Raw genomic sequence first — 27,825 nt, 5'->3', positions numbered from 1 at the left:
CCTCATTAAAAATCAAACTGCTGAATGACAGGTGTTGGGCGTAGTTTTATAGTGCACCACGGAGAATGTGAAAGGTAAGTCCACAACCTTAAAGGCAGGGTGTGGACAGACAGGAGAGGGAGAACTGAGTATTTTCTTTTCTATTATAATTTTGGGCTCCAAAGGACAACTTTAATACACCGTGGTCATATGTTTTGCCACAGCATGCCAATTACCTACAGAAGGTTTTGATGTCACGACAGCTGGAAAAGCGAAGGAGAGGGACCATGCACTCAGGTACAAATAAACTTCACTCTATGATTAACAACTCTGCCCTCTTTAAAGAATGGGATTCTCACTTTTTCCTTTTTTCTCTCCTCCCCTTGTGTATTTTTCTGGACTGTCTCCTTATTACAGCTGGGGTTTTGATCAAGTCATAGAGCTGGTAATTTGATGTATTATTTATTCACAAAATAAACGTTGTACTGTTTGTTATATACTGTATGGATGGTATCAAATAAGCATGGTCAGTCAAGGCAATGGGTCTCTACAATGGGTCCCCCTCATGCTTAGTAGAAACTGTAGGCAGCTAACTTGTAAATCAGTTACCCTTGGTGGTGAAAGTGAACGCACAGGTAATATCATACAAGTGGACAGGCTACATCATGCTTACTGGTCTATTCTCTCATTTACGAAGTGGAACTCAAAGTATCATTCAAATACATTGTGATATTCAGATTCCGCGCAGCGCTCCCGAGCGACTCGTAGGGCACCCCCCCGGCGGCCCCCCGGGGATCGCCCCCCCTGGGGCACCCAGCCACCAACGAGCTCAGGGGCACGGCGTTGGCGTTGCCTGTCTCGGTTCCGTCACAGGCGTGCAACAGGAAATCAAGGGAGAGGAACCATGCACTCTGGTACAAATTAATTCCATTACACTGTATGAGTTGCAGCCTTCCTATATAAAATATATAGTAATATGATGGTTCTCTAGAATTGCGAGTTTACGTATCATAGAAGAATGGTGTCCTAGTCCCCTCTTTCCTTGTTTTAATCTTAACATTATGATTGTTTTGCTTGTTTCCCAGTTTCAGGTTAGTTTCTGATCAAAGATCATGTGCATTTTATAATGTTGAGACACAGTCACATCTCTACACTTTTGCTGATGTGGTATCAAATGACTTTCTCCCTGTGTTCAGCCCTGGAAAAAGTGATAAACATGTTATAATGATAGTATGTTATAATGATAGTAAATTGTTATTCTCTATGGTAGAGTAGGTCAGGGTGTGACAGGGTTTTTTTCTAGTTTAGTTTTTCTGTTATGTTCTAGTTTTGTATTTCTGTGTTGGGTTGTTCTAGTTTTGTATTTCTATGTTGGGCTGTGTTTGGGATGATCTCAAATTAGAGGCAGCTGGTCATCGTTGTCTCTAATTGGAGGTCATATTTAAGTCGGTGTTTGTCTCACCTGGGTTTGTGGGAGCTTATCTTTGAGTCAGTGTGTTTCACCGCTGCGTCACGGTTTGTTGTTTTTGTTAGTTTTGTTTATGGATTGCATTGCATAGTATAGTTTCACAGTGTTAATAAAATGTGGAACGACACACACGCTGCACTTTGGTCCGCTCCTCCTTTCGACAACCGTGACACACTGTCTATTTATAATTTTGAGTCACAGCTCTAGACTTTTACTGATGTGAAAGCATCCCTCTTTCTTCCTGTGTTCAGTTCTGGACAACGTGACTCATGGAAAATAGGAATATTTTGATTGAGTACTAGGAGATGACGGTGAAAACCTGTCAAATGAGACATAATGTAATTACACATGTATTTTAAATTAGGCCAATACTACAGCTATGACTCTGTATGTATATTTAAATGTTTCTAAAGGAGGTTCTGACCCCCTTTCATATTTCTGTATGGCTTTAGTCTGTACAGCGGGAAGGTAGAGATGGATTACAGATAGCAGGGGCATTTGCTTTTGCAGAGTTGCCAAAACCGGAAATTCTGGTTTTCAGGGGAGAAGAGAGCGCCTGTGATAGGACTTCCGCTTTTGGACTTCAAAGAGGAATTTCACTCAAAAAATATATATTTTTCCCATAGTCCACTGTTGATACAGCCCCAACATATTTTGCATGTCAGCAGTCAAGTTGTCAAGATATTGGACTTTTAAGAAGAAGAGTGTCTCCAGCCACATGAACATGATGATGCAACATTTTGTATCAACAGTGGACTAAAGGAAAAAAATACCAAAAGATAGTTTTTGAGTGATATATCCCTTTAACAAGGAGACACTCTATCTTATCTCCTCCATCGCGTTTACTGAAGAGAACCTCCCACAACAGTTTTTTTAATAATGAGATAAGGAGAGGGAGTGGACATACAGGACAGAGGAGAAGCTGTTCTATCTTCATTTTTTATTACAAAGTAGAATGAAAATATACTGTGGATATGTCAACTGGTCATGAATCCACATGGTCATCTGAGGATTCCATAGCCGAAGATAACTTTGATGTTACAACAGCTGGAAATTGAAGGAGGGATCATGCATTCAGGTAGAAATTAATTTCACTAGATCAACTACTGCCATTGTTTGAAGAATGTTGTATCTCCCTTCACTTTCTCTCATCTCCTCCCCTTGTTTAGTTGTATTTAGAAAGAGATGCTGCTTTATTGGTTTAAAGATGCACTATGAAGAAATCACACCGCCATTTCCTGGTTGCTAAAATTCTAACAGTTTGCCCAATTTCAATTTATGTGACACACAAGCAATTATAGTGTAGATAATCATTGTACCATCTAAAAAGCTGTGAATAATCTTTTCCATAACCCACAATTGTTATTTTCAGCTTTTTGAAATAGCTGCATAGAAACAGCGCACATAGAATATATCTACTGTTTCTAGGCCGTGTATGTCCACTCCCTCTCCTTATCTCATTATATTTCCCTATTTCTGTATAGCCATGTGACAGGGCTATGTTTTTTAAATCTGCACAGCCCAATTTCCAAATAAAACGCCAACCCTGGCTTAACTGCAGTAACGTAATTATGGCATGTGGTGCCGTATCTTGGCTGTCAGTCAAACGCCGCAAAAGTTAAACTAAAGTTTAAGTTTAGGCATTCATTCCAAATGGTTCAATTTAGGTTTGGGAATGGCTTTAAAAAAAAACATACACACACACAAAAACAAGTGCCTAGCACTGGGATTGAACACATAAGCCTCGAAGCTCGACTGCAGTTGAAATACCCATCCACCATCCCCATCGCCCTAACGAGCCGCCAGCTGCTAGAAGGTAATAGGCGCTCACATTGCACCTAGTGAGTGGATGTTATGGCTTCCACATTTTGAAAGGTCCAAATAAAATAAGATCAAGCTTTATTTATACAGCACATTTCAGACATGGAATGCAATACAATGTGCTTCACTGGAAAAAATTAAATTAAAGTCAATCAGAATAAAAATGGAAATATTTACTACACAACAGATGCATGACGCGTTCGGAGTTCCATGAACAGAACTCTATGATCAGAATACTAAATCTGCATGAACTGTCAAGTCTAGACACGACCTAGAAACCCTAGATCTGTTCTATGTGCGCTATTTCTATGCGTCTCATTCTTAAGATGAGTTTTTACATCTTTTACTTTTGGTTTTGTAAACCAGTCTCAGCCACTTCTCTGTGCCCCTACAAACCTAAGGTAGCCAGGCGTAAAAGAAATGCCTGAAACTAGATCTTCCACATTCTGGTCTTGATGAGAATTTAAAAATACTGTCGTGGGAGGTTCTCTTCAGTAAACGTGATGGAGGAGATAAGATGGAGCGTCTCCTTGTTAAAGGGAAATATCACTCAAAAACTCTCTTTTGGTATTTTTTTCCTTTGGTCCACTGTTGTTACAAAATGTTGTATCATCATGTTCAAGTGGCTGGAGACACAGTCCAATATCTTGACTGCTGACATGAAAAATATGTTGGGGTTGTATCAACAGTGGACTAAGGGAAAAATATAGTTTTTGAGTGAAATTCCCCTTTAATGTCCAAAAGCAGAAGTTCTGTCACAGGCTCTCTCTTCTCCCCTGAAAACCGGAATTTCCAGTTGTTGGCAACTCTGCAAAGGCTAATGCCCCTACTATCCGTATTCCATCTCTACCTTCCCGCTGTACTGACTAAAGCCATACAGAAATATGAAAGGGGGTCGGAACCTCCTAAAAAAATATAAAAAATACGTTGAGTCATAGCTGTAGCATTGGCCTAATTTAAAATACATGTGTATAATTACAGTATGTCTCATTTGACGGGTTTTCACCTTCCATTTCCTAGTACTCATTCAACATATTCTTATTTGCCATGAGTCACGGTGTCCAGCACCAAACACAGGAAGAAAGTTTGATGATTTCACATCAGTAAAAGTGTAGAGCTGTGACTCAAAATTCTAAATAGACAGAGTGTGTCTGGCACAGTCTAGAAACACTCCCATTGTAAATAGCTCTTCTATAAAAGTTAGTGGTGTTGAAGGGTCAGTTAGGACATGGAAACCTTGTCTTTTATCTTAAGAGAGAATCCAGAAATCATCCCCGGGTGTTAAAGGAAATGTAGGCCTTCTCTCAGCATTTGATTTGGTCACACCAACATACCATGACACTTTTTCAGAGACAACCATTTATCCTTTACCTCCACTTGACAGTAGTGTTGTCCTTTGACAAAAACCTTATTACCTAATACATAGAGATACATGTTAGACTTCCCAGTATATTTTGCTTTGCTGTACTGAGCCATCCTTCCTTTCGCAGTTACTTTAATCGCAGGATGGTCAGTCTGGACATCAATAGTGATGTTCTCTAAAGGAAGAGAATATGATCTCATTCATTCACAAATATGATGTGTTCATAAAATTACCAACATGTCATGCATCCACATTTAAATGTGTCCGGATTCCCTATTCCCGCACTATATTCCAATGCCAGTATGCATTCGACAAATGGTGGAATAGGCTAAATATGATGATAGCACAACAACAACTGATGGGAGAAGCTAACTACTGTAGCTAACTAGCTAGCTAACCTCTGTAGCTAGCAGGCAACGCTAAAAGGATTGCAAACGGGTTAGCATAACTCTAGCTGGTTTTCTAAATATTAGCTAGCAGGCTAGCATTTTTGTGGCCAGCAAACACGTTCCTCACACGCTAAGAATGTACTTTATAATGAAAAGGGGCCTCAGTCCCAAAACACAACACACGTTTTCTGTAGACTTGTGGGAGGAGTGCTGAGGACGTCGCCCACTGTATGCACTTTCGGTATCCTGATTGTGGAGAAATCCGCACACAATGCATCCCTGAACACCTACTGAAGTGGTCAGACAGATCTGAACATAATCATACCACAAAGGGACTTTTGTGCATCTACACCCATATTTTTTCAATACAATCTTCATATTCTGATAGCAGAATTCGCATGTAAGTCTAAAAAGAACCTAGACTTGCTTTCAATGAAAATGACAGACCAAAAACACATTTCTATGTGAATTTGGTCGGGGAGCCCAACAAGTTACATATTGGATCATTAAAGCATTATGCTTTATAAGACATAGTACAACCTTTCATCAATAAAGCAGCTATGTGGGTGTTTTACCTAGCTATCATAAAGATGATTGCACTAACTGTAAGTCGCTCTGGCTAAGAGTGTCTCCTAAATGACTAAAATGTAAATGTATTATTATTTGACATTTTATTGCTTGTCTCCTTAATTAAGTTTTACCAAAGGACTTAGTTCAAATACATTTTTTGGACATTATTATCTACCAAAAAATAATACTAATACAAAAAAATGTACTTCCGACTGTATGATTAAAATTATTTCTATGGAGGAAACATATATTTCAACAATATATGTTTGTGTATGTTTTTATAGCAGTTATGACAGCAGTCATTAAGTACAGTGCATTTGGAAAGTATTCAGACCCCTTCTCTTTTTCCACATTTTGTTATGTTAGTCTTATTCTAAAATGGATTAATATATTTTTTTCACATAAATCTACACACAATACCCCATAATGCAAAACAAAAACATGTATTTAGACATTTTTGCAAATGTATTAAAAATAAAAAACAGAAATACCGTATTTAGATAAGTATTCAGACCATTTGCTATGATAATCGAAATTGAGCCCAGGTGAATCCTGTTTCCATTGATCATCCTTGAGATGTTTTTACAACTTGATTGGATTGGTAAATTCAATTGATTGGACATGATTTGGAAAGGCACACACATGCCTATAGAAGGTCCCACAGATGACAATGCATGTCAGAGCAAAAACCAAGCCATGAGGTTGAAGGAATTGTCCGTAGAGCTCAGAGACAGGGTTGTGTCGAGGCACAGATCTGGGGAATTGTACCAAAACAACATCAAAAGGTCCCCAAGAACACAGTGGCCTTCATCATTCTTAAATGGAAGAAGTTTGGACCTACCAAGGTTCTTCCTAGAGCTGGTCGCTCCCTTGGTCAGGGAGATCAGGGAGATGGTCATTTTGACAGAGCTCCAGAATTCCTCTGTGGAGATGGGAAAACCTTCCAGAAATACAACAGTCTCTACAGCACTCCAACAATCAGGCCTTTATAGTAGAATGGCCAGACGGAAGCCACTCCTCAGTAAAAGGAAAATGACAGCCCGCTTGCCAAAAGGCAAAAGTTTGCCAAAAGGCACCTTAAGGACTCTCAGACCATGAGAAACAAGATTCTCTGGTTTGACGAAACCAAGATGGAACTCTTTGGCCTGAATGCCAAGCGTCACGTCTGGAAGAAACCAGGCACCATCTCTACGGTGAAGCATGGTGGTGGCAGCATCATACTGTGGGGATGTTTTCAGCCGCAGGGACTGGGAGGCTAGTCAGGATCGAGGGAAAGATTAATTGAGCAAAGTACAGAGAGATCATTGATGAAAACCTTCTCCAGCGTGCTCGGGACCTCAGACTGGGGGCAAAGGTACACCTTCCAACAGGACAACGACCCTAACCACACAGCCAAGACGGCTTCTGGACAAGTATTTGAATGTCCTTGAGTGGCCTAGCCACTTTAGCAAAAACAACCTGTTTTTGATTTGTTATTATGTGGTATTGTGTGTAGATTGATGAGGGGGGGAAAACTATCTAATACATTTTCTAATATGGCTGTAACATAACAAAATGTGGAAAAAGTCAAGGGGTCTGAATGCTTTCCGAACGCACTGTAATTTAACTTGTCACACGTCTTGCTGGGTTCGGATTTCTAAACTTTAAATATTGTTAATCATCAGTTATACTAGAGACATGAGGGTTGCCATAGTCTAGAGTCTACACCAGAAGTTAATGATTATCTGTAGGAGGAATGTACGCATATGGTGGATGCAATTAAGCTTGGAATGTGCTGAGTGCAGGGAAAACGATCACATGTTGGCAGGCACTGATAAGGGTGGAGAGCTGTGGATTAGTGAGGAAGGGGGTCGAGGTCAGGTGAGGTCACATTAAGGGAGAAGGAACAGTTTATTGCCCGTATCACTTAAGGTCCTGCCTATCAATAAAGATGTAATGTTTAGAGAGGAGGAGACTCCACCAAAATTGAGCTATATATACTACCACTGTTGGAAATATGTTTTTGTCTGTTCAGTTGTTCAATCCTTTGGGTGAATAAACTTGGTTGGAGCTTTTATAGTGTCTGTCAATTTCTTAATCTGATATTTAGAACCTAACAGTCTTATGGTCCAAAGTTCAGCATAACACAGCCTATTTGTTCAATGGTTCCTGCACATTGACTGTATGACCTAATGGTTTTAGCTTTGAGACAGAACGTGGAATTTGATCAAATGACCAGGGTCATATTCAGGAGGGTGCAACATACTGAACATTGCAGAAAGAAATTCCACTATACTCTACCAAGAGGCATGTCTGTTTTACTCAATATATTTTTATCTGAACATAGCAGTGTTGTACCCTACTACTGTACGTGTTCATTGATGCAATAGATTCAACTTTTTATAGAAACTGCAGTTATGATGATATTGTCATCAATAGGATGTCCTCTATCTTTAACACAGGTGTGTGGCTGAGGTTGATGACACTGAAAGCTCTGACAGTTCTCATGGCAGCTCAAAGTCCTGGTGAGCATATCAACTGTTTGCTAGTTGCAAAAACATTGATTTCTTCCATATAACTGTCTTAGCTTTTTTAATTAACACTTATGAATGCCCTCTTCATAATACATTATAAACACATGTATGCCTTATGAGCTATACTTTAATGCATTACAACTGCTCATCTAAATCTATAACAACATTCATAGAGGATTAAGACCAGGCTGTATAGTTCCTTACGAAGCAAAGTGTTGTAATGCCCTATATAAGTGGCTAATTTTGCACACCCTCTTACAAAAATTCTACATCTCACTCTTATCCCAGCGGTTTTCACTTTGATGGTTCCTCATGGTCTGATCTTGACCGCGTTGAACTCCTCAGTCTCTCTGGCTTGTGAACTCTCACCTCTCTTCAATGCGGAGCCATTGGAGGTGCGCTGGTATCGGTCCGGTGACTTCGACAAACCTGCCTTGTTGTATGAGGACCACAAGATCCAGGAGGCCCCTGTGGACCCCCGGTACAGGGGCAGGGTGTCTCTAACTGGGGGTCTGGAGAGAGGGAACGTGTCCCTGACACTGGAGAGAGTCACACTGGAAGACATGGGGGAGTATGTCTGCCATGTCAGCAACGCACAGTGGTATGAAAAAGCCAGTGTCTTCCTCACAGTAAAGGGTAAGGGACTGAAGACTGCACTGCACTTGTGTAGACAATGTGGAATGGGTAGATACAGTGCCTTCAGAAAGTATTCACACCCCTTGACTTTTTGCACCTTTTGTTGAATTATAGCCTGAATTTTAAATGGTTTAAATGTAGATTTTGTGTCACTGATCTACACACTATAACCCATAATGTCAGTGGAATTATGTTTTTAGAAATGTTTACAAATTAATTAAAAATGAAAAGCTAAAATGTCTTGAGTCAATAAGTATTCAACCTTTTTGTCATGGCAAGCCTAAATAAGTTCAGGAGTACAACATTTGCTTAATAAGTCACATAATAAGTTGCATGGACTCACTCTGTGTGCAATAATAGTGTTTAACATAGCCTTCCCTGTAGCTCAATTGGTAGAGCATGGTGTTTGCAACGCCAGGGTTGTGGGTTTGATTCCCACGGGGGGCCAGCACAGAAAAAAAATGTATGAAATGAAATGTATACATTCACTACTGTAAGTCGCTCTGGATAAGAGCGTCTGCTAAATGACTAAAATGCAAATGTAACATGATTTTTGAACCACCACCCCATGTCTGTAACCCGCACATACACTTATCTGTAAGGTCCCTTAGTCAAGCAGTGAATTTCAAGCTCAGATTCAACCACAAAGACCAGGGAGGTTTTCCAGTGCCTCGCAAAGAAGGGCACCTATTGGTAGATGGATAAAAAAAAAGCAGACATTGAATATCCCTTTGAGAATGGTGAAGTTATTAATTACACTTTGGATGGTGTATTAATACACTTTGTAGTGACTAAGATACAGGCACACCTCCTCACGCAGTTTCCTGAGAGGAAACTGAGTTAGGTGACTTTAAAACAGTTATAGGGTTTAATGGCTGTGATAGATGACTGAGGATGCATCCACAACATTGTAGATGATCCACAATATGACAGAGTGAAAAGAAGGAAGCCTGTACATAATACAAATATTCCAAAACATGCATCCTGTTTGCAATAAGGCACTAAAGTAATACTGCAAACACTGTGGTAAAGAAATTAACTTTTTGTCCTGAATATAAAGCGTTATATTTGGGGCAAATCCAACACAACACTGAGTACCCCTCTTCATATTTTCAAGCATGGTGGTGGCTGTGTCATGTTATGTTTATGCTTGTCATTTTTTGGGATAAAAAGAAACAGAATAGAGCTAAGCACAGGCAAAGTCCTAGAGCAATACTTATTTCAGTCTGCTTTCTAACAGACTGGGAGATAAATCCACCTTACAGCAGGACAATTACCTACAACACAAGGCCAAATATAAACTTGAATCTTCTTGAGTGGTCTAGTTACAGTTTTGACTTAAATCGGCTTTAAAATCTATTGCAAGACTTGAAAATGGTTGTCTAGCAATGATCAACAACCAACTTGACAGAGCTTGAATACTTTTTTTATAGAATAATTGTCAAATATTGTACAATCCAGGTGTGCAAAGCTCTTGGGGGCTTACCCAGAAAGTCTCACAGCTGTAATTGCTGCCAAAGGTGATTCTAACATCTATTGACTCAGGGGGTTGAATACTAATCTAATCAAGATATTGGTGTTTTATTTTCCATAAGAAAAATATATAAGAATCTTTCTTCCACTAACATTTGAGTATTTTGTGCAGATCGCTGAAAGAAAATGACAATTAAATATATTTGAATCGCACTTTGTAACAACAAAATGTGTAAAAAGTCAAGGGGCGTTAATGCTTTCTGAAGGCACTGTATTTAGCTGTATGTGAGGGACAGACAGAACAGTTGCACTGCAATTATACTGTAATACTGGTAGCCTAGTGGTTAGAGCGTTGGGCCAGTAACCAAAAGGTTGCGAGATTGAATCTCTGAGCTGACAAGGTTGTTAGCCCACTGTTCCTAGGCTGTCATTGTAAATAAGAATTTGTTCTTAAATGACTTGCCTGGTTAAATAAATATTCATGATATTGTAACTTTATTTTAAAGGAATAGTTTTAAAAAATTACATTGGTTTCCTTACTCTGTATGCAGTATATGGACACGTAGCGGTCTAACATTGCTTACAGGGTAAGGAAACCAATATGCTATTTTGTAATTTGGGTGAACTCTCCCTTTGAAGTGTAGAGAGAAAGTGGCAATTCTTTATGCAGGTTTACAGTTATCCAGGGGAAAATGTACTGCACACAATTAAATACATTCTCACAATCATTGTCTTCTTGGTTGTACTTTGCACCACCTCTGTCTATTAGTACTAGGTGGTACCCCGGTGGTCTCTGTTGCTGAAGCAAGAGGGGGAGGAGGTCAGGTGAACGTTACCTGTTTATCAGAGGGCTGGTCACCATATCCTACACTCACCTGGAGAAACAAAGAGGGGACAGAGATCAGAAATGGACGAGAAGTACTCAACACTCCAGGTTATTGCAGACACTTTTTTGGAACATTACTGCAACTATTTACGGCTGTGTGTGTCTGTCTGTCAGTAAGTGTGTATATCCCCTTTTCCTCTCTGTAACAGATCCTCAGGGCTTGGTGAGAATCAGTAGTTGGATGCTGTGTTCTCCCTCAGACACCGATTGGCTCTCCTGTACAGTCTCTCTGTCTGAAGAGGAGAAGAAAGAGAGTAGAATCCTGCCCAAAGCTCCAACGGAGGGTGAGAATCTCAGAAATCTTAATCAGTATCTTATCATTTAATATTTGAGTCAACGTAACAATAAGTTCATTATACCCACAAACCAGTCAACACAACTTGGACCTGTTGTGAAATGGACCTTGGGCTTTCCTAAACGCACAAGATAGACTCGCACAAGATAGAATACAGTAACTTCTAGCTGCCATAGATCTTGGTAGTTGTAACCTTTCCTTCTCATTTACCTTTTAATTCCTTCATTTTAATTCCATCTTCCATTGATTAGATACAGGTAACTGACAAAATAAAGAAAACACTTCAGTAAATGAGGGATACAAAGTATATTGAAAGCAGGTGCTTCCACATGTGTGGTTCCTGAGGTAATTAGAGTTGACTTGACGAAACATAATAAAAAATCCCCATCAAAATCTGACTGTTTAAGCTAGAGAGATCCGATTTTTTTTTTGTATGGGCTGCGTCTGAATCCCCCACAACCACATATGTGGTGGAAAATGGCAGATCTAGTGCATTGTTTGTCAGACCAGGAGACATCCTGAAAATCCGGCTTCTCATGAAAACGTCTGTAGTGTTTGAATGGTTTGGCCTACAAACTAATACTCTATGGAAAGATGAGACTCTCACGAACAGGATGTTGTCCTCCGTCTTGCTCTACGACTCCCACAAGCCCCACGGGACTTGTCTGAAGTCAGTACCATCAATGTGCCGACTTCTGTATATAGCGTTCTAACCGTTTGGGCTACAAACTAATATGACCACTCTATGGAAAGATGAGGCACTCACAAACACAATGGTGTTCTCAGTTTGTACGACATCCACAAGTGTCACGGGACTCATCTGAAGGTAAGCAGTTTTGTGACAAAAAAAAGTGGTTAAGTAAGGGATAATTGCCATGTTCCATTGCCATGCTAGTAAAACTAAATGCATGCGCTTCAACCGATCGCTGCCCGCACCCGCCCGCCCGCCTAGCATCACTACTCTGGACGGTTCTGACTTAAAATATGTGGAGAACTATAAATACCTAGGTGTCTGGCTAGACTGTAAACTCTCCTTCCAGACTCATATTAAGCATCTCCAATCCAAAATTAAATCTAGAATCGGCTTCCTATTTCGCAACAAAGCACACCTTCACTCATGCTGCCAAACATACCCTCGTAAAACTGACTATCCTGCCGATCCTTGACTTCGCCGATGTCATTTACAAAATAGCCAGTTTTTTCCTCGTTGGACCTGCATTTACAATGTATCCAATTTTGGTTTGTGTGGTTGTTGGTTTAGCTTCGGTAACTTTGTAGCAAGTAGGGTATGCATGTGTAGGCGCGTATTGCGTCATGATTGCAAGGTGTCCCTATATCTTTCCCAACTGTCCCGCTATCTGGTATAAATGTACATTCTAGAATGCTCTTCAAGCCAATCAGGAACAAATATTCAACAATGCTGTTTCATATATCTCCTAGATATAGTACATGTCTATAGTAGTAAATGGCAAGTTCAATATTTTATCAAATCTTAATTTTTTTTTTTATACCTAAAGGGTCTTAAAATAAAAATAAAAAAATAGCTAAATGATCCATGGTATGACCATCTCTATGGTATGACCATGTTAGATCTCAGAAAATATAAAATTGTGAACCTGCGACCAACATCTATCACATAAAATGTATATGCCATATCTCACATTTGTTTGGACTTCCCGAATTTAGTATTTTCACTGTGACAGAACGTAATTTTTTTTCTGAGATTTGTGTCATTCCACAAAGTTCTTTGAAAGCGGTGCACTGAGTGGGGGTGTTGCATAACCCTGTGACATAGCGTTCGCTCTAGCTCTACCTTGCAGAGTGAGAGAGGTACGCACTTTGACAGACAGTCCAACAACAAGTTCGAGGGGTTTAGGAACTTAGACACATTTCTGAAATTTGCCGTTATTCCCCTTTAAGACACTTTATGTCAGTGTTTTCTTTATTTTGGCAGCTACAGTGCCTTGCGAAAGTATTCGGCCCCCTTGAACTTTTCGACCTTTTGCCACATTTCAGGCTTCAAACATAAAGATATAAAACTGTAATTTTTTGTGAAGAATCAACAACAAGTGGGACACAATTATGAAGTGGAACGAAATTTATTGGATATTTCAAACTTTTTTAACAAATAAAAAACTGAAAAATTGGCCGTGCAAAATTATTCAGCCCCTTTACTTTCAGTGCAGCAAACTCTCTCCAGAAGTTCAGCGAGGATCTCTGAATGATCCAATGTTGACCTAAATGACTAATGATGATAAATAGAATCCACCTGTGTGTAATCAAGTCTCCGTATAAATGCACCTGCTCTGTGATAGTCTCAGAGGTCCGTTTAAAGCGCAGAGAGCATCATGAAGAACAAGGAACACACCAGGCAGGTCCGAGATACTGTTGTGGAGAAGTTTAAAGCCGGATTTGGATACAAAAAGATCTCCCAAGCTTTAAACATCCCAAGGAGCACTGTGCAAGCGATAATATTGAAATGGAAGGAGTATCAGACCATTGCAAATCTACGAAGACCCGGCCGTCCCTCTAAACTTTCAGCTCATACAAGGAGAAGACTGATCAGAGATGCAGCCAAGAGGCCCATGATCACTCTGGATGAACTGCAGAGATCTACAGCTGAGGTGGGAGACTCTGTCCATAGGACAACAATCAGTTGTATACTGCACAAATCTGGCCTTTATGGAAGAGTGGCAAGAAGAAAGCCATTTCTTAAAGATATCCATAAAAAGTGTTGTTTAAAGTTTGCCACTAGCCACCTGGGAGACACACCAAACATGTGGAAGAAGGTGCTCTGGTCAGATGAAACCAAAATCGAACTTTTTGGCAACAATGCAAAACGTTATGTTTGGCGTAAAAGCAACACAGCTCATCACCCTGAACACACCATCCCCACTGTCAAACATGGTGGTGGCAGCATCATGGTTTGGGCCTGCTTTTCTTCAGCAGGGGCATGGAAGATGGTTAAAATTGATGGGAAGATGGATGGAGCCAAATACAGGACCATTCTGGAAGAAAACCTGATGGAGTCTGCAAAAGACCTGAGACTGGGACGGAGATTTGTCTTCCAACAAGACAATGATCCAAAACATAAAGCAAAATCTACAATGGAATGGTTCACAAATAAACATATCCAGGTGTTAGAATGGCCAAGTCAAAGTCCAGACCTGAATCCAATCGAGAATCTGTGGAAAGAACTGAAAACTGCTGTTCACAAACGCTCTCCATCCAACTTCACTGAGCTCGAGCTGTTTTGCAAGGAGGAATGGGCAAAAATGTCAGTCTCTCGATGTGCAAAACTGAAAGAGACATACCCCAAGCGACTTACAGCTGTAATCGCAGCAAAAGGTGGCACTACAAAGTATTAACTTAAGGGTGCTGAATAATTTTGCACGCCCAATTTTTCAGTTTTCTATTTGTTAAAAAAGTTTGAAATATCCAATAAATTTCGTTCCACTTCATGATTGTGTCCCACTTGTTGTTGATTCTTAAAAAAAAAAAATTACAGTTTTATATCTTTATGTTTGAAGCCTGAAATGTGGCAAAAGGTCGAAAAGTTCAAGGGGGCCGAATACTTTCGCAAGGCACTGTACCTGTATCTCCTAACTTGCTTGCCACACAGGGAGACTACTTTTACTATAGTGCTGCTTTGATGACTTGTGATTGGCCGGCAACAACAGCAAGCTTCACGCACCACTTTTGTGAAAGCAAGAGCAGCAGCATAAATTCTCCAATTTTCACTCTCTCTCCACAGCACCAGTCGCATTCGGGTCTGTACGGGTCCTTACGGGCAAATTGGTTATAATTACAAATACCCAAGACCCATGACAATTAGGTCCAACCCGGCTTTTCGGGTACAGGTGGACCGGTGAAGTCCTCTAATATGTTGTCTTGAGTTACTGTATCTACCAAAAGACAACATCATAAACCTGGGAAATAAGACTCATTTTTTTAAAGTAATATTTTAAGTGGTTTGATAAATTCTTTGTACAGGACATTGGAGTCTTGGAGCCTTCATCGCGACTCTGATTATTTTACTGCTAGTTGTCTCTACTGTTATTGGGCTCTTCATCTGGAACAAAAAAACTGGTATGTCAACAAGCTAACGCAAATTAATTTAAATGTGAACAGCCTGTGACCTATTATTAGTAGAACTGATCTTCATAGGGTGGCTAGACTATTCTACTCCACAAACATATATACTGTACATATTTACATTGTGTTTATATGTAATGTTGTCAATGCTTAAAGTGTATGCCTTTCATTCAACAAATTGTTGCTTACATTTTTTTTAAGTACTACTGCATTGATTGGTCACTCACACCCATCCCTATCATTTACAATGGGTTATGTGGTTTTACATATTTGAGATCAAATATTTCATATGAGGTGACAGTATAGAATGACACCTTTTATTTGAGGGTATTTTCATGAATATCTGTTGTACTGTTTAGAAATGAAAGTACTTTATGTATCTAGTCCATCCATTTGAAGAAGTCATAAATATTTGGACAAATTAAATTATAGTGTATTAAAGTGTTGAACGGTGTTTCCTCCAACACATTGGTGCAGCTGGCTTCCGGGTTAAGGGGGCGGGTGTTAGGAAGCACGGTTTGGCAGGTCATGTTTCGGAGGACTCGACTTTCGCCTCTCCCGAGCTCGTTGGGGAGTTGCAGCGTTGAGACAAGATCGTAATCACGAAATTGGGGAGAAAAAGGGTGTAAAAAATATTATTATAAAAAATAAAATAAAAAGTAAAAGTAACGTCTATTTTTATTTGCAATAAAAGTGACTCCAAAATGACACAGTAGATTATTCTTCAAATGGAGGGACTAGATACACAAAGTTCTTTAATTTCTAAACAGTAAAACAGATACGTATGAAAATACATGAAACATTTGATCTCAAATCCAAAATGCTGGCATATAGAGACAACTTTAAACATTGTAGCTTCACTGTCCAAATAAATAGAGGAGAGTGTATCTATATTATCTAAGAAACATGTCTTATTTGATTAGAAATTGAAAAAAATATTTTTTCAATAAATCTCAGTAAGGTGGTGTTCAAATGAAAGATTGATTTTCAATTTTCAAAACGTTGTTTCTTTAGTATGGCACTCAATTTCTAACACATCTCCAGGTGAAGGAGATCAAATTCAAGTGTCAACTGAGTAATTTATCAAGCGTTGAACATACTGTATAGCTAGATAGATTAATATGGTTAATTATATTGTGTCAATAATCTATATGTCAACAATATTGTATGACCTGTAGTGATATTAGTGTCAATCTATTTCAGATAAAACAGAGTCTACTGAGAGGCCTGAAGGTATTACATATATCTTTTTTCAAGACTACTTTGTGTATTTCTACACATTATATGATTCAACATATTTGGTATCTTACTTTTAACTGTTTTCATTTAATAGAAGAAACATCTCTTGCCGGAGGTAAATTTGAACATTTCATTTAGCATTGCAAAAGCAACTTTACTGAGCATTTTGTGTTTTCTATTGATTATTATGTATTTATGTGTGTTGTTGATTATTTCATGTATACATCTACATTTGCTATGAATTATGTGTCTAATTTAATTAGAAATTGACAAGCGTCAATTTCCGGGTAAAGGAAATCAAAGTCAAGAGTCCAATTAGTAATTTATCATCCATTGAACAGATAAATATGGTTGATTATTTGATGCATCAACAATCAACTTATATGTCAATACTAATATGTTCACTCGTGCAGAATGTGGTACGCAAACTGCCAAGGAAACAACTACGCAGAAGGAATGTGTCCCGAAAGGTACATACGTTTTTATTATTGAACTTTTTCTCCTCATCTTTTAGAACTTATTCCCCCACAAACACAGTCATTCCCATGTTTATTCACATTCATTGAACACCCATAAAAAAAAGATGCAACCCAATATTTATTTTCTGTTGATAAGCTTCATGGTTAGAAAATGTCTCTTATTTTAATTTGTTAATCACTTGCAGAATGGGGTGAAGTAAAAAGATTCAAAGGTAGGACAAAAAAAAACATCAAACATAATATTATTACATGGCTGTACCTACTACATCCATCTCAGCGACCACGTGACTGAATAAATTCACCAATTATTTTTTCCTTTTCTTAGTGGACATCACTCTGGACCCAAAGCCTGGTCATCCATATCTACAAGTGTCTCCAAATCGAAAGAAGGTCTACTCTAAGACATCAAAAGAACCTAATGTTTCCACAGCCCCTCATGTCCTTAGTGAGGACAAATTCAGCTTCGGACAGATATACTGGGAAGTGGTGGTGAGGAATAGTGGATATTTCGATTCAATACTTGGAGAGAAACAGTCATGGTACGTTGGGGTAGCCACAGACACAGCCACTCTGACAACTGGTGTTGTACCTTTAACCCCTCAGAATGGTTTCTGGGTTTTTACATATGAAAAAGAAAAAGGGTATTGTGTCTCTGATGACCTTCAAATGCCAGTATCTGGAAATGAAAGCCCTTCAATGTTGAGAGACATATCAGCAGACATTCTTACAACACTGGGAGTGTTCTTAGACTGTGACAGACAGATGCTTTCTTTTTATGATGCTGATTCAAAGCTACATCTTTACAGTTTGTTTAACGTTGTGTCATCTAACACATTCTTCGCTGTATTCAGCCCTGGGTTACGTGACACCTGTCCCTTAACAGTAAAATGACTCTGCATGACAAAGTGTTATGAAATAGGTCAGGTAGTTTAGTTCTTAGGAACACAATTATACTCTTCATCCCCAGGTAGCAGCAACAGAGGCAGGTGCTGTCCTCTGCCAGGAAGTCTTGAACAGGTGTGGGCAATCGGGGTGTGGCAGCTTGTAGCACCGTGAGGCTGTTGTAGTTTGGTGGCCATGTGGGCTTTCGGTTTGGTTTTAAATCTTCAGTTTTTGGGATGACATTTTTCTGTTATTTTTGTATATACTATTATTTGTTGATCACAGTGGCGACACGTCATTCAGTGCAGGTGGAGCAGTTTGAAAACAATGTAACAAAAAATGTATCATTGAGTTAATAAAGCTGCATACAAACATGATCTCTTTATTCCTTTCTTGAGTAAGGCAACTCCAAAATGCAGGTGTTTCTGCCTAGCTCAGTGCTTTCTGTGGTGGTGGGGCAACAAGCGGGCAATACGGAGCGTAGGGGTTGGTAATGTTCTCTAGTCGCGCCGTGATTGGCTCAGTGTTCTGTCACTCATGGGGACGCTACGTCACCGCAGAATCTACAGGGAGAAATCGAAAATTCAAGCCCCTTGGGTGCTGCCATAGACTTACATTAGAAGTGCCCATCCAAGAAGGCTCAAGGTCATTGGCCAAATCACATTATATCTACCGTAGCTTTGATTGGACTGATTTTGTCAACGTGATACTTTCACAATCTTAGCTAGCAAACTAGACAAGCGGTCATCCTCATGAATCAAGTCGACAATCTACTGGGAAATCCTTTTCAATCCTTGTCATATGAAGATAAATTATAGATAAAACATATCCGTGCTCATTGGCCATTGGACATAAACATTACACAAAGAGTTGGAAATCGGAAATTTAACAATGAGTGCTGAGGTGCCACTGCAGCCTTGGGTTCAATCCCAAGCTGTGTCACAGCCGGCCGTGCCTGGGAGACACATGGGACGGCACAAAATTGGCCCAGCGTCGTCCGGGTTAGGGGAGGGTTTGGCCGGCCGGGATTTCCTTGTCTCATCATGCTCTTGTGTTTCCTCCGACACATTGGTGCAGCTGGCTTCCGGGTTACGCGAGCAGTATGTCAAGATGCAGTGTGTCTTGGCTCTCGACCTTCGCCGAGTCCGCAGGGGTGTTTTAGCGATGAGACAAGATTATAACTTTTGGCCCATGGCGTTGCATGTGAATGTCACATCCTTCTTCAGGCTTTTCTTCAGACCTTCAAACCGTTTCTTGCCGATTCTATAGTTGTCTTGGAGTTCTGGCATTTCTCGTTTCCATGGCAACTCCACGTGATATCGTCCATCTTTGAAGGTGGTTGTTTTCTCGAACCTCTGTAGAGCCTCGTTTTCCTCTGGGTTCTGTGTTTTCTCGCTTATAATACCCAGAGACTCAAGCTCCCAGAATGCATGCAGTTGTTTAGAGACTAGTGTGTCTTCATCAAGTGGGATGAACATGCATGTTGCCTCGGCGACACTTGATATGGACACTGGTCCCTGCACCGACCATCCAAAAGGTGCTCTCTAAAGCAACCAGCGTCTCCGTCAGTCGCTCCACTCTGCCTGATACTATCTGCCAGTAGTAGTCTACTCCTATCAGGACAGAGAGTTCAGGATAATTGCCATCTCCTGGAAAGTCTGCGAGCTGCAGTCCCTTTCTATTGAGCTCATGTTGAATCTGTTCACCAGGAACCTTCATCACAGCTGTGCACACTTGTGGGGTTTCAATTTCCTCTCTCTCTATTCTCTGCTGTTTGGCCCAGACATTCTCCAAGATGACTTTCACTGTGTTACGTTGGGACGTTGCTGGAGCAGAGGAGCCAAACGTGTGAAGAGTGAGTGCCTCTTGTCTGATTACTGGTAGCTTCAAGCCCTTTAATCTAGAAAAAAGAAACGCACACCTATAAAGGCGAGGTGCTGGCTAGCGGAGTAGAACACTAGAAAATAAAGGAAAGCCGCACACTCTAAGAGCTCAGATGCAAAAATGTAATAACCAACGTTTCGACAGCGAAGCTGTCTTCATCAGGGTATCATCACAAACACTGCGAGATGAGTCATTTATATAGTGTCAAGAGACACACAGGTGTTTGTAATCATGGCCAAGTATGGCCTAATATCATTGGATATCTCAAATATTAAAAAAAATGGCATACAAAGAACATACAAAAAGACAAACAAATGGATAGCATACGATCATAGCATTTGTAGTCTAAAATGGATCTAACAAACAATTACAATGGCAAAATCACAATAATCACAAGAATGGCTTCAGATCAAAGTCTATGTTGAGACCGAAGGGAGCAAGGGTCTTTAAATTAAAGATCCAGGCAGCCTCTCGTTTTAACAATAAATTATCAAGGTCGCCCCCTCTCCTCGGGAGGGTGACATGTTCGATGCCAATATAACGAAGAGACGAAATCGAATGGTTTGCTTCCAAAAAGTGGGCCGCAACTGGGTAAGATAGCCCTTCACATGGTTTTCATGTATGAAGCTTCTCTGACTGCCTCCATCTAGTAAGCAACGAGCTATCTTCCTGCCCGATGGGCCTTCTACCCATGCCTTTGCCGTTTGTAGCAACACAGTGTTCTGTCCATCTGGTTTCATCTTCACTGAATGGGGAATAACTGAGGAAACAACAGCATCTGCAGAAACAGTAGGGGGTTGCACCTCACTCCTCTTACCGGTACACACAGTAATGTGATGTTTGCTTCCACATGTTGCACATGACACATCTTTGACTTTACAGAATTTTGCAATGTGTTTCTGTCCTAAACATACAAAACATCTTCCCATTTTCTTTAGTTTCTCTTTGCGTGTAGCAATATTGTGGTCAGGGCAGTTTTCTGATTTGTGGTCTGCACTGTCACAGAATAGACAGTTTCGTTCCTTCTGGCTGGCTGTGTGCAGTGCCACAGCAGATGGCATGTTGGGTCTTTTTGTTTTCATTTCATTGGAGGGGCATGACTTGTTCCATGGTTTGCTCTCTTTCTGTTGGTTGCATGATCGTGTCATTTGTAGTGCTCTTTCCCTGCTCTGAACCTCCTGGTGGAAACTGACGATCTCAGACACTTTCCATTCATCATCTACTCCCCTCTGACGACTATAGTCAAGAGCTATGTCCTCTGGAATCATCTGCAGTAAGATTGGGCATAGTAGGCTTCCATATGTTTCTGACACTACACCCAGTGATTCCAAGCTCCTAATCTGAATTTCACATTCATCATATAGCTGCCTCGATGCATTTAGGTCAGAGGATTTCTTCACAGGAGTGAGATTCAGCAGCTTTGACATGTGAGCACTAATCACAAGATCTTCCCTTCCAAATCTGCTCTTGAGCAGAGCGATTGCATCATCATAGTTACTGTCTGTTAACGTCAGTCCTGCTACTGCCTTTGCAGCTGGTCCAGTGAGATATGTTTTCAGATAGGTAAACTATTACACAGTGAATCATTGTTGTGAATAGTGGTCTCATACTGGCTCAAACTCCTACCACATACTGACATCTCCATAGAATTTCTCAATAACCAACTTTGGTAGCCTTACTGATTGTCTCTGTGATCTGTTTGAGTTCGTGTCACTCACCCATGCTGGTAGTGGATTGAGGTCCTGTTTTTTCTTTATCACTCGTGCACGGCTCTTCAGCATGATAACGCACTCTTTGTAATCCTCTGTGCAATCCGTCCAATGGCGTTAACTGTTCAATTCCATGATCAAGTTCAAACAAACTGTCCTCCTTAGCCAATAGCAATTCCAACAATGTACTCAAGTGATCGGTATCCGAATTTGACTGGGTTATTTCCACGTCAATCTGATTCAAAACCGTGTTGTGGCACTTCGAATGGCACCCCGCTTTCTTCTCATTCTTTCTGCTTCATGGCGACATTCCTCCTCAGCCATTTCAGCAGTTTCATCCCTACGATCTTCGTCGCAGCTCATACTTTTCCCGGGTTTCGGCACCAAAATATAGAATAACTATCTTCAAAGTAATGACTCGGGACATTGGGTTTGAAATTACATTTTCTTTTAGTAGTACTACTTGTTCACGTTACATTTAACAACTTTAGATTCTACAAAACAATAAAAGAAAGTTGCTAGCGAAAGTCAGGATAATCACTTGTCACTTATACATAACTGGCGCGTTATCGCTCTACTTCCTGTCGCAAGGCATTCTGGAACTTGCAGTCAAAAGCGTAATCCAATACTGACCAATACAACAAAATATGTATGTAGTTCTCTCAATCTCCAACACATGAATTATAATACAATTACATATGTAAATGACTGTAAAGAAAATATCTTTAGATACAGCTCAATGAATTAACTGGAAACATTAACTCTGTAACCCATTAAAGTTACAACTAAAGGTCGACCGATTAATCGGAATGGGCGATTAATTAGGGCCGATTGCAAGATTTCATAACAATCGGTAATCGGCATTTTTGGACACCGATCATGGCCGATACATTGCACTCCACGAGGAGACTGTGTGGCAGGCTGACTACCTGTTATGCGAGTGCAGCAAGGAGCCAAGGTAAGGTGCTAGCTAGCATTAAACTTATCTTATAAAAAACAATCAATCTTAACTACACATGGTTGATGATATTACTAGTTTATCTAGCTTGTCCTGCGTTGCATATAATCGATGAGTTGCCTGTTAATTTATCATTGAATCACAGGCTACTTCGCCAAAGGGGTGATTTAACAAGCGCATTCGCAAAAAAGCACTGTACCTAACCCTAAACATCAACGCCTTTCTTAAAATCAATACACAAGTATATATTTTTAAACCTGCATATTTAGTTAATATTGTCTGCTAACATGAATTTCTTTTAACTAGGGAAATTGTGTCACTTATCTTGCGTTCTGTGCAACAGAGTCAGGGTATCTGCAACAGTTTGGGCCGCCTGACTCGTTGCGAACTGTGTGAAGACTATTTCTTCCTAACAAAGACAGCCAACTTTGCCAAACGGGGGATGATTTAACAAAAGTGGATTTGCAAAAAAAGCACAATCTTTGCAGGAATGTACCTAACCATAAACATCAATGCCTTTCTTAAAATCAATACACAGAAGTATATTTTTTAAACCTGCAGATTTTGTTAAAAGAAATTCATGTTAGCAGGCCATATTAAACTAGGAAAATTGTGTCACTTCTCTTGTGTTCATTGCACGCAGTGTCAGGGTATATGTAACAGTTTGGGCCGCCTGGTTCGTTGCGAACTAATTTGCCAGAATGTTACGTAATTATGACATAACATTGAAGGTTGTGCAATGTAACAGCAATATTTAAACTTATGGATGCCACCCGTTAGATAAAATACGGAACGGTTCCGTATTTCACTGAAAGAATAAACGTTTTGTTTTCGAAATGATAGTTTCTGGATTTGACCATATGAATGACCAAAGGCTCGTATTTCTGTGTGTTATTATATTATAATTAAGTCTATGATTTGATAGAGCAGTCTGACTGAGCGGTGGTAGGCAGCAGCAGGCTCCTAAGCATTCATTCAAACAGCACTTTACTGCGTTTGCCAGCAGCTCTTCACAATGCGTAAAAGCATTGCGCTGTTTATGACTTCAAGCATATCAATTCCCAAGATTAGGCTGGCAATACTAAAGTACCTATTAGAACATCCAATAGTCAAAGCTATATGAAATACAAATGGTATAGAGCGAAATAGTCCTATAATAACTACAACCTAAAACTTCTTACCTGGGAATATTGAAGACTCATGTTAAAAGGAACCACCAGCTTTCATATGTTCTCATGTTCTGAGCAAGTAACTTAAACGTTAGCTTTTTTACATGGCACATATTGCACTTTTACTTTCTTCTCCAACACTTTGTTTTTGCATTATTTAAACCAAATTGAACATGTTTCATTATTTATTTGAGACTAAATTGATTTTATTGATGTATTATATTATGTTCAAATAAAAGTGTTCATTGTTCATTCGGTATTGTTTGTAATTGTCATTATTACAAATATGTATATAAAAATCGGCAGATTAATCGGTATCGGCTTTTTTTGGTCCTCCAATAATCGGTATCTGCGTTGAAAAATCATAATCGGTCGACCTCTAGTTACAACAGCATGCATCAAAACATTATTTTTGTTTTGCCCCACCAAGACTAACATGCTGAAATCGCCACTGGTTGATCACCATTTTGAACATCAATAACTTGCTTGAGCTGGCTGACCAAAGAGTCAAGATTGAGCTGGCCCTGAACTCTAAGTTTGCCTCTCCTGGGGCACACGCATTCAACACCCTGTCCATACAGTATACTGTATGCTTACTCCTCACAATGCACACATTAAATCAGGTCACAAATTCTTTAGCTAGGCCTAGTACCCCTAGAATTAGCGAGTGTAGCAAAATCAGTAGGCTAGCTAGGTGGTTTCGTAACAAAAGCTAAAAGAAATGCTACAACAATGGACAATATTACTGAATATAAAACAGGCACGCTGTCTATATAAAAGCTAATTATAACTGAATTATAAGACTTACTGTATATTTAAATACAAAACCACAGTTGAATACATGAAATTCCACAGTGTTGGTGAGTTCACACAAAGTTAGTGTTTTTTTTAGGAACAGCAAGGTTATGGCGTGCCTAATACATCAGTCTGTGATACCTTGCTGGTTAAACAGTTTGAAACAAAGCAATATAACTTTTTTGAAAGTTTCCTCTCAAAACCTCTACAAGTCAGAATGTTGAATAAAATTACATTTGAACTAAATCTACCAATTGTCTGGATTGTTGGTCCTTATGCCTTAGGAAAGTATTAATAACCTGACTCTTGAACACCGGTCTACATCTTCAATCTCCTGATACATTCACCCATGATGCACGCTATGGGTCGTTCCATTTGATTCCAATCACTTTTTGACCGCACCCCTTTTGATTTGAACAAAACTTTCTATACATATTTGCCCATCGTAAAAGTTGTCAGAAAGTTACTTTTTGGGCCTGAATGCCAAAACAGGTGCTCAAAGTTGACCCATTTTGCAAAACCCACCCTACCATGAGACATCCATGTCTTCATCACTTTAAAAGATAAACGGTTGAGTTTGATATAATTTAAAAGCTTACAAACAGGGTTGTCAAACTTCCAGCTAACCCTACTCCAAGGATGGCGGTTGATCTCAAAAGTGAACTTGGATCCAGGTTAACAAATCACATAATAACTTGCATGGACTTAACATAATTTTTGAATGAATACTTCATATCTGTACCCCACACATACTATTATCTGCAAGGTCCCTCAGTCGAGCAATACATTTCGAACACAGATTTAACCACAAAGACCAGAGAGGTTTTCCAATGCCTCGCAAAGAAGGGTACTTATTGGTAGAAAAAAAGCTGACATTGAATATGACTTTGAACATGGTGAAGTTATTAATTACACATTTGATGGTGTATCAATACACCCAGTCACTAGAAAAGACACAGGCGTCCTTTCTAACTCAATTGCCGGAAAGGAAGGAAACCGCTCAGGGATTTCATGAGGCTAATGGTGACTTTAAAACAGTTACAGAGTTTAATGGCTGTGATAGGAGAAAACTGAGGATGGATCAACAACATTATAGTTACTCCACAATATTAACCTAATTGAAAAGTGAAAAGAAGGAAGCCTGTACAGAATTGCCAAATCCCAAACTATCCATTTAATTATCTATTTATTGTTAGTTTACACACACACACAAATATTTGTTTTCTTCTTATGTGCAGTCAAAGGTCCAGAAGAGGTGATCTGCAGGTACCATAACGTCCTGAAGACCTCCAAGAAGGTCTGCACCATGTCTGGGACCTTCCATAGCAACAACGTGGATAAAGGCACCATCGCAGCCACAGCACTGATCTCCAAGCTACAAAAGGTGGACCAGAAAATCTACAGCATCCTGGTGTTCGACCAATTGATGTAAATGCTGCATGCATTCGCGAAGCATTGCGCTGGCCATGTAACACTAGATAGTAAGAAAGGGATAGAGGATATGAAAGCAAGAGGCCACTTGCTCCCAACACTGATAAAGTATTAAATATCATCGATCATCTCGGCTATGTTGTTCTGATACGAGACAGTCTTTAGAAGTGATTGTAGAAGTGAAGCTTTTTTTTTTTACTAAATATTTTTGGGGGGACATAAGCAAAAATGTCAGCTTTTTATTTAATTGTATAATATGTTGCTGTGCACTTTATTACACAGGTCTACATTCAGTGCACTTTAAACCCAGGGTTCTGTGTGTGTGTGAGAGATAATAAAACCAGCACTAAGGAAAGCTACTGAGTGAGCGAGTGGGGGCACAACAAATAGTACAGAGGCAAACTTGGTTAATCAAAATTACCCATAGTATACTGCCTATTGCACATTTTAAAGGGATATAGCTGTCTGTAACGTCTGCTTCCAACTCACACTCTCAAACACATAGATCCCCTGAACACAACTGCATGTTCACACAACTGCATGTCATTCACACAACTGCATGTCATTAACACACACACTATTTAGTTCAGTTCTTTGCACCCCATCATTGTGAGGTATTGTTTGTTTTTGTACACATTCTATTCGGAGATCTGTTTATTTCCATATTAGTCCTCCCGTGTATCGTATTCTTTGGCCATCCTCACTATCAACGTTTTTTTTCCTATTCCCTGCCTGTACTTTTGCCTATCAGATTTTCTGTCATCAACACCTTGCCTGATCTCCCAGACTACGTTATTAGTCTTTTTCCCTGCCTGTACTGTTACCTTTTTGGATTCCCTGTGTATGACCTTCTGCCTGTCCCTGGACCCAGCTACCTGTCTCCTCTTGTGGTCCTTTACTAATAAACACCTGCTGCACCCTGCGCTTGAAACCAGCTCTCTGTCTCCCATCGTGTTCATTACAATGTGAACTGCTATTCTGCACTTTTCTATGTCTCTGTTCAGAAAATAATAATTTTGTACACAATAAAGATTAATTTACACAGGATATATTTACTCTGCCTCTGCTTCTTTCCACTAACATGCAACTGTGAACCTGCCCTTCAGAATAGGGAACCTAATTTGGAGTAATAATGACTTGTTATACATTTATAACGGAGGAAAGTGTTTACACTTCAGAATAGGGAACACCTATGTCTGCAGAGAAGTGGTGTATCCTATATGCATTGGAAACCTGTATTTGACTGTAGAGATGTTTTTGGAGCTATTTGGGCACTATTAAGGCTTACAGTTCACTGTTGAATTACATAAGAATGAAGACTATTGCCAAGCGCTTACAAGGTGGAATACTCATTCTTAGTGTACTCTGCCCCATCAGTCCCTTATTAACAAGCGTCCCACCCTAGTCAACAGCCAGTGGAATCGCGTGGCGCGAAATACAAAATACCTCAAAAATGCTATAACTTCAATTTCTCAAACATATGACTATTTTACACCATTTTAAAGACAAGACTCTCGTTAATCTAACCACATTGTCCGATTTCAAAAAGGCTTTACAGCGAAAGCAAAACATTAGATTATGTCAGGAGAGTACCCTGCCAAAAATAATAACACAGCCATTTTCAAAGCAAGCATATATGTCACAAAAAACAAAACCACAGCTAAATGCAGCACTAACCTTTGATGATCTTCATCAGATGACACTCCTAGGACATTATGTTATACAATACATGCATGTTTTGTTCAATCAAGTTCATATTTATATCAAAAAACAGCTTTTTACATTAGCATG

The 27,825-nt window shown here is 39.7% G+C and overlaps 2 protein-coding genes across 5 annotated transcripts in view; one reads left to right on the top strand and one right to left on the bottom strand.

The window, feature by feature from the left end:
- Positions 1 to 27,825, bottom strand: part of LOC106602686 (cyclin-dependent kinase 2-associated protein 2) — a 299,328-nt gene that overhangs the window by 128,700 nt on the left and 142,803 nt on the right. The gene's annotated exons all lie outside the window — the stretch shown is intronic.
- Positions 5 to 27,081, top strand: LOC106602683 (butyrophilin subfamily 1 member A1). 4 transcript variants are annotated; one of them, XM_045716736.1, is made up of 12 exons: positions 58 to 74; positions 204 to 276; positions 8,032 to 8,094; positions 8,392 to 8,739; positions 10,982 to 11,146; positions 11,248 to 11,382; positions 15,387 to 15,482; positions 16,692 to 16,721; positions 16,822 to 16,842; positions 17,141 to 17,197; positions 17,392 to 17,418; positions 17,532 to 18,465. In XM_045716736.1, exons 2-12 carry the CDS (start codon positions 231 to 233, stop codon positions 18,095 to 18,097), a joined length of 1,554 nt encoding a protein of 517 aa, XP_045572692.1. In that variant the 5' UTR covers positions 58 to 74; positions 204 to 230; the 3' UTR covers positions 18,098 to 18,465. The 4 variants fall into 4 exon arrangements, with proteins under 4 accessions (XP_082830452.1, XP_045572694.1, XP_045572692.1 ...); XM_045716737.2 differs by lacking the exons at positions 58 to 74; positions 204 to 276 and adding an exon at positions 2,236 to 2,525; XM_045716738.1 differs by lacking the exon at positions 15,387 to 15,482 and having other exon boundaries at positions 6 to 276.

Source organism: Salmo salar, chromosome 04, assembly GCF_965601325.2.
Source record: "Salmo salar chromosome 04, fSalSal1, whole genome shotgun sequence".
Lineage (NCBI taxonomy): Eukaryota > Metazoa > Chordata > Actinopteri > Salmoniformes > Salmonidae > Salmo > Salmo salar.
This window is presented reverse-complemented; position numbering and strand designations above follow the sequence as displayed.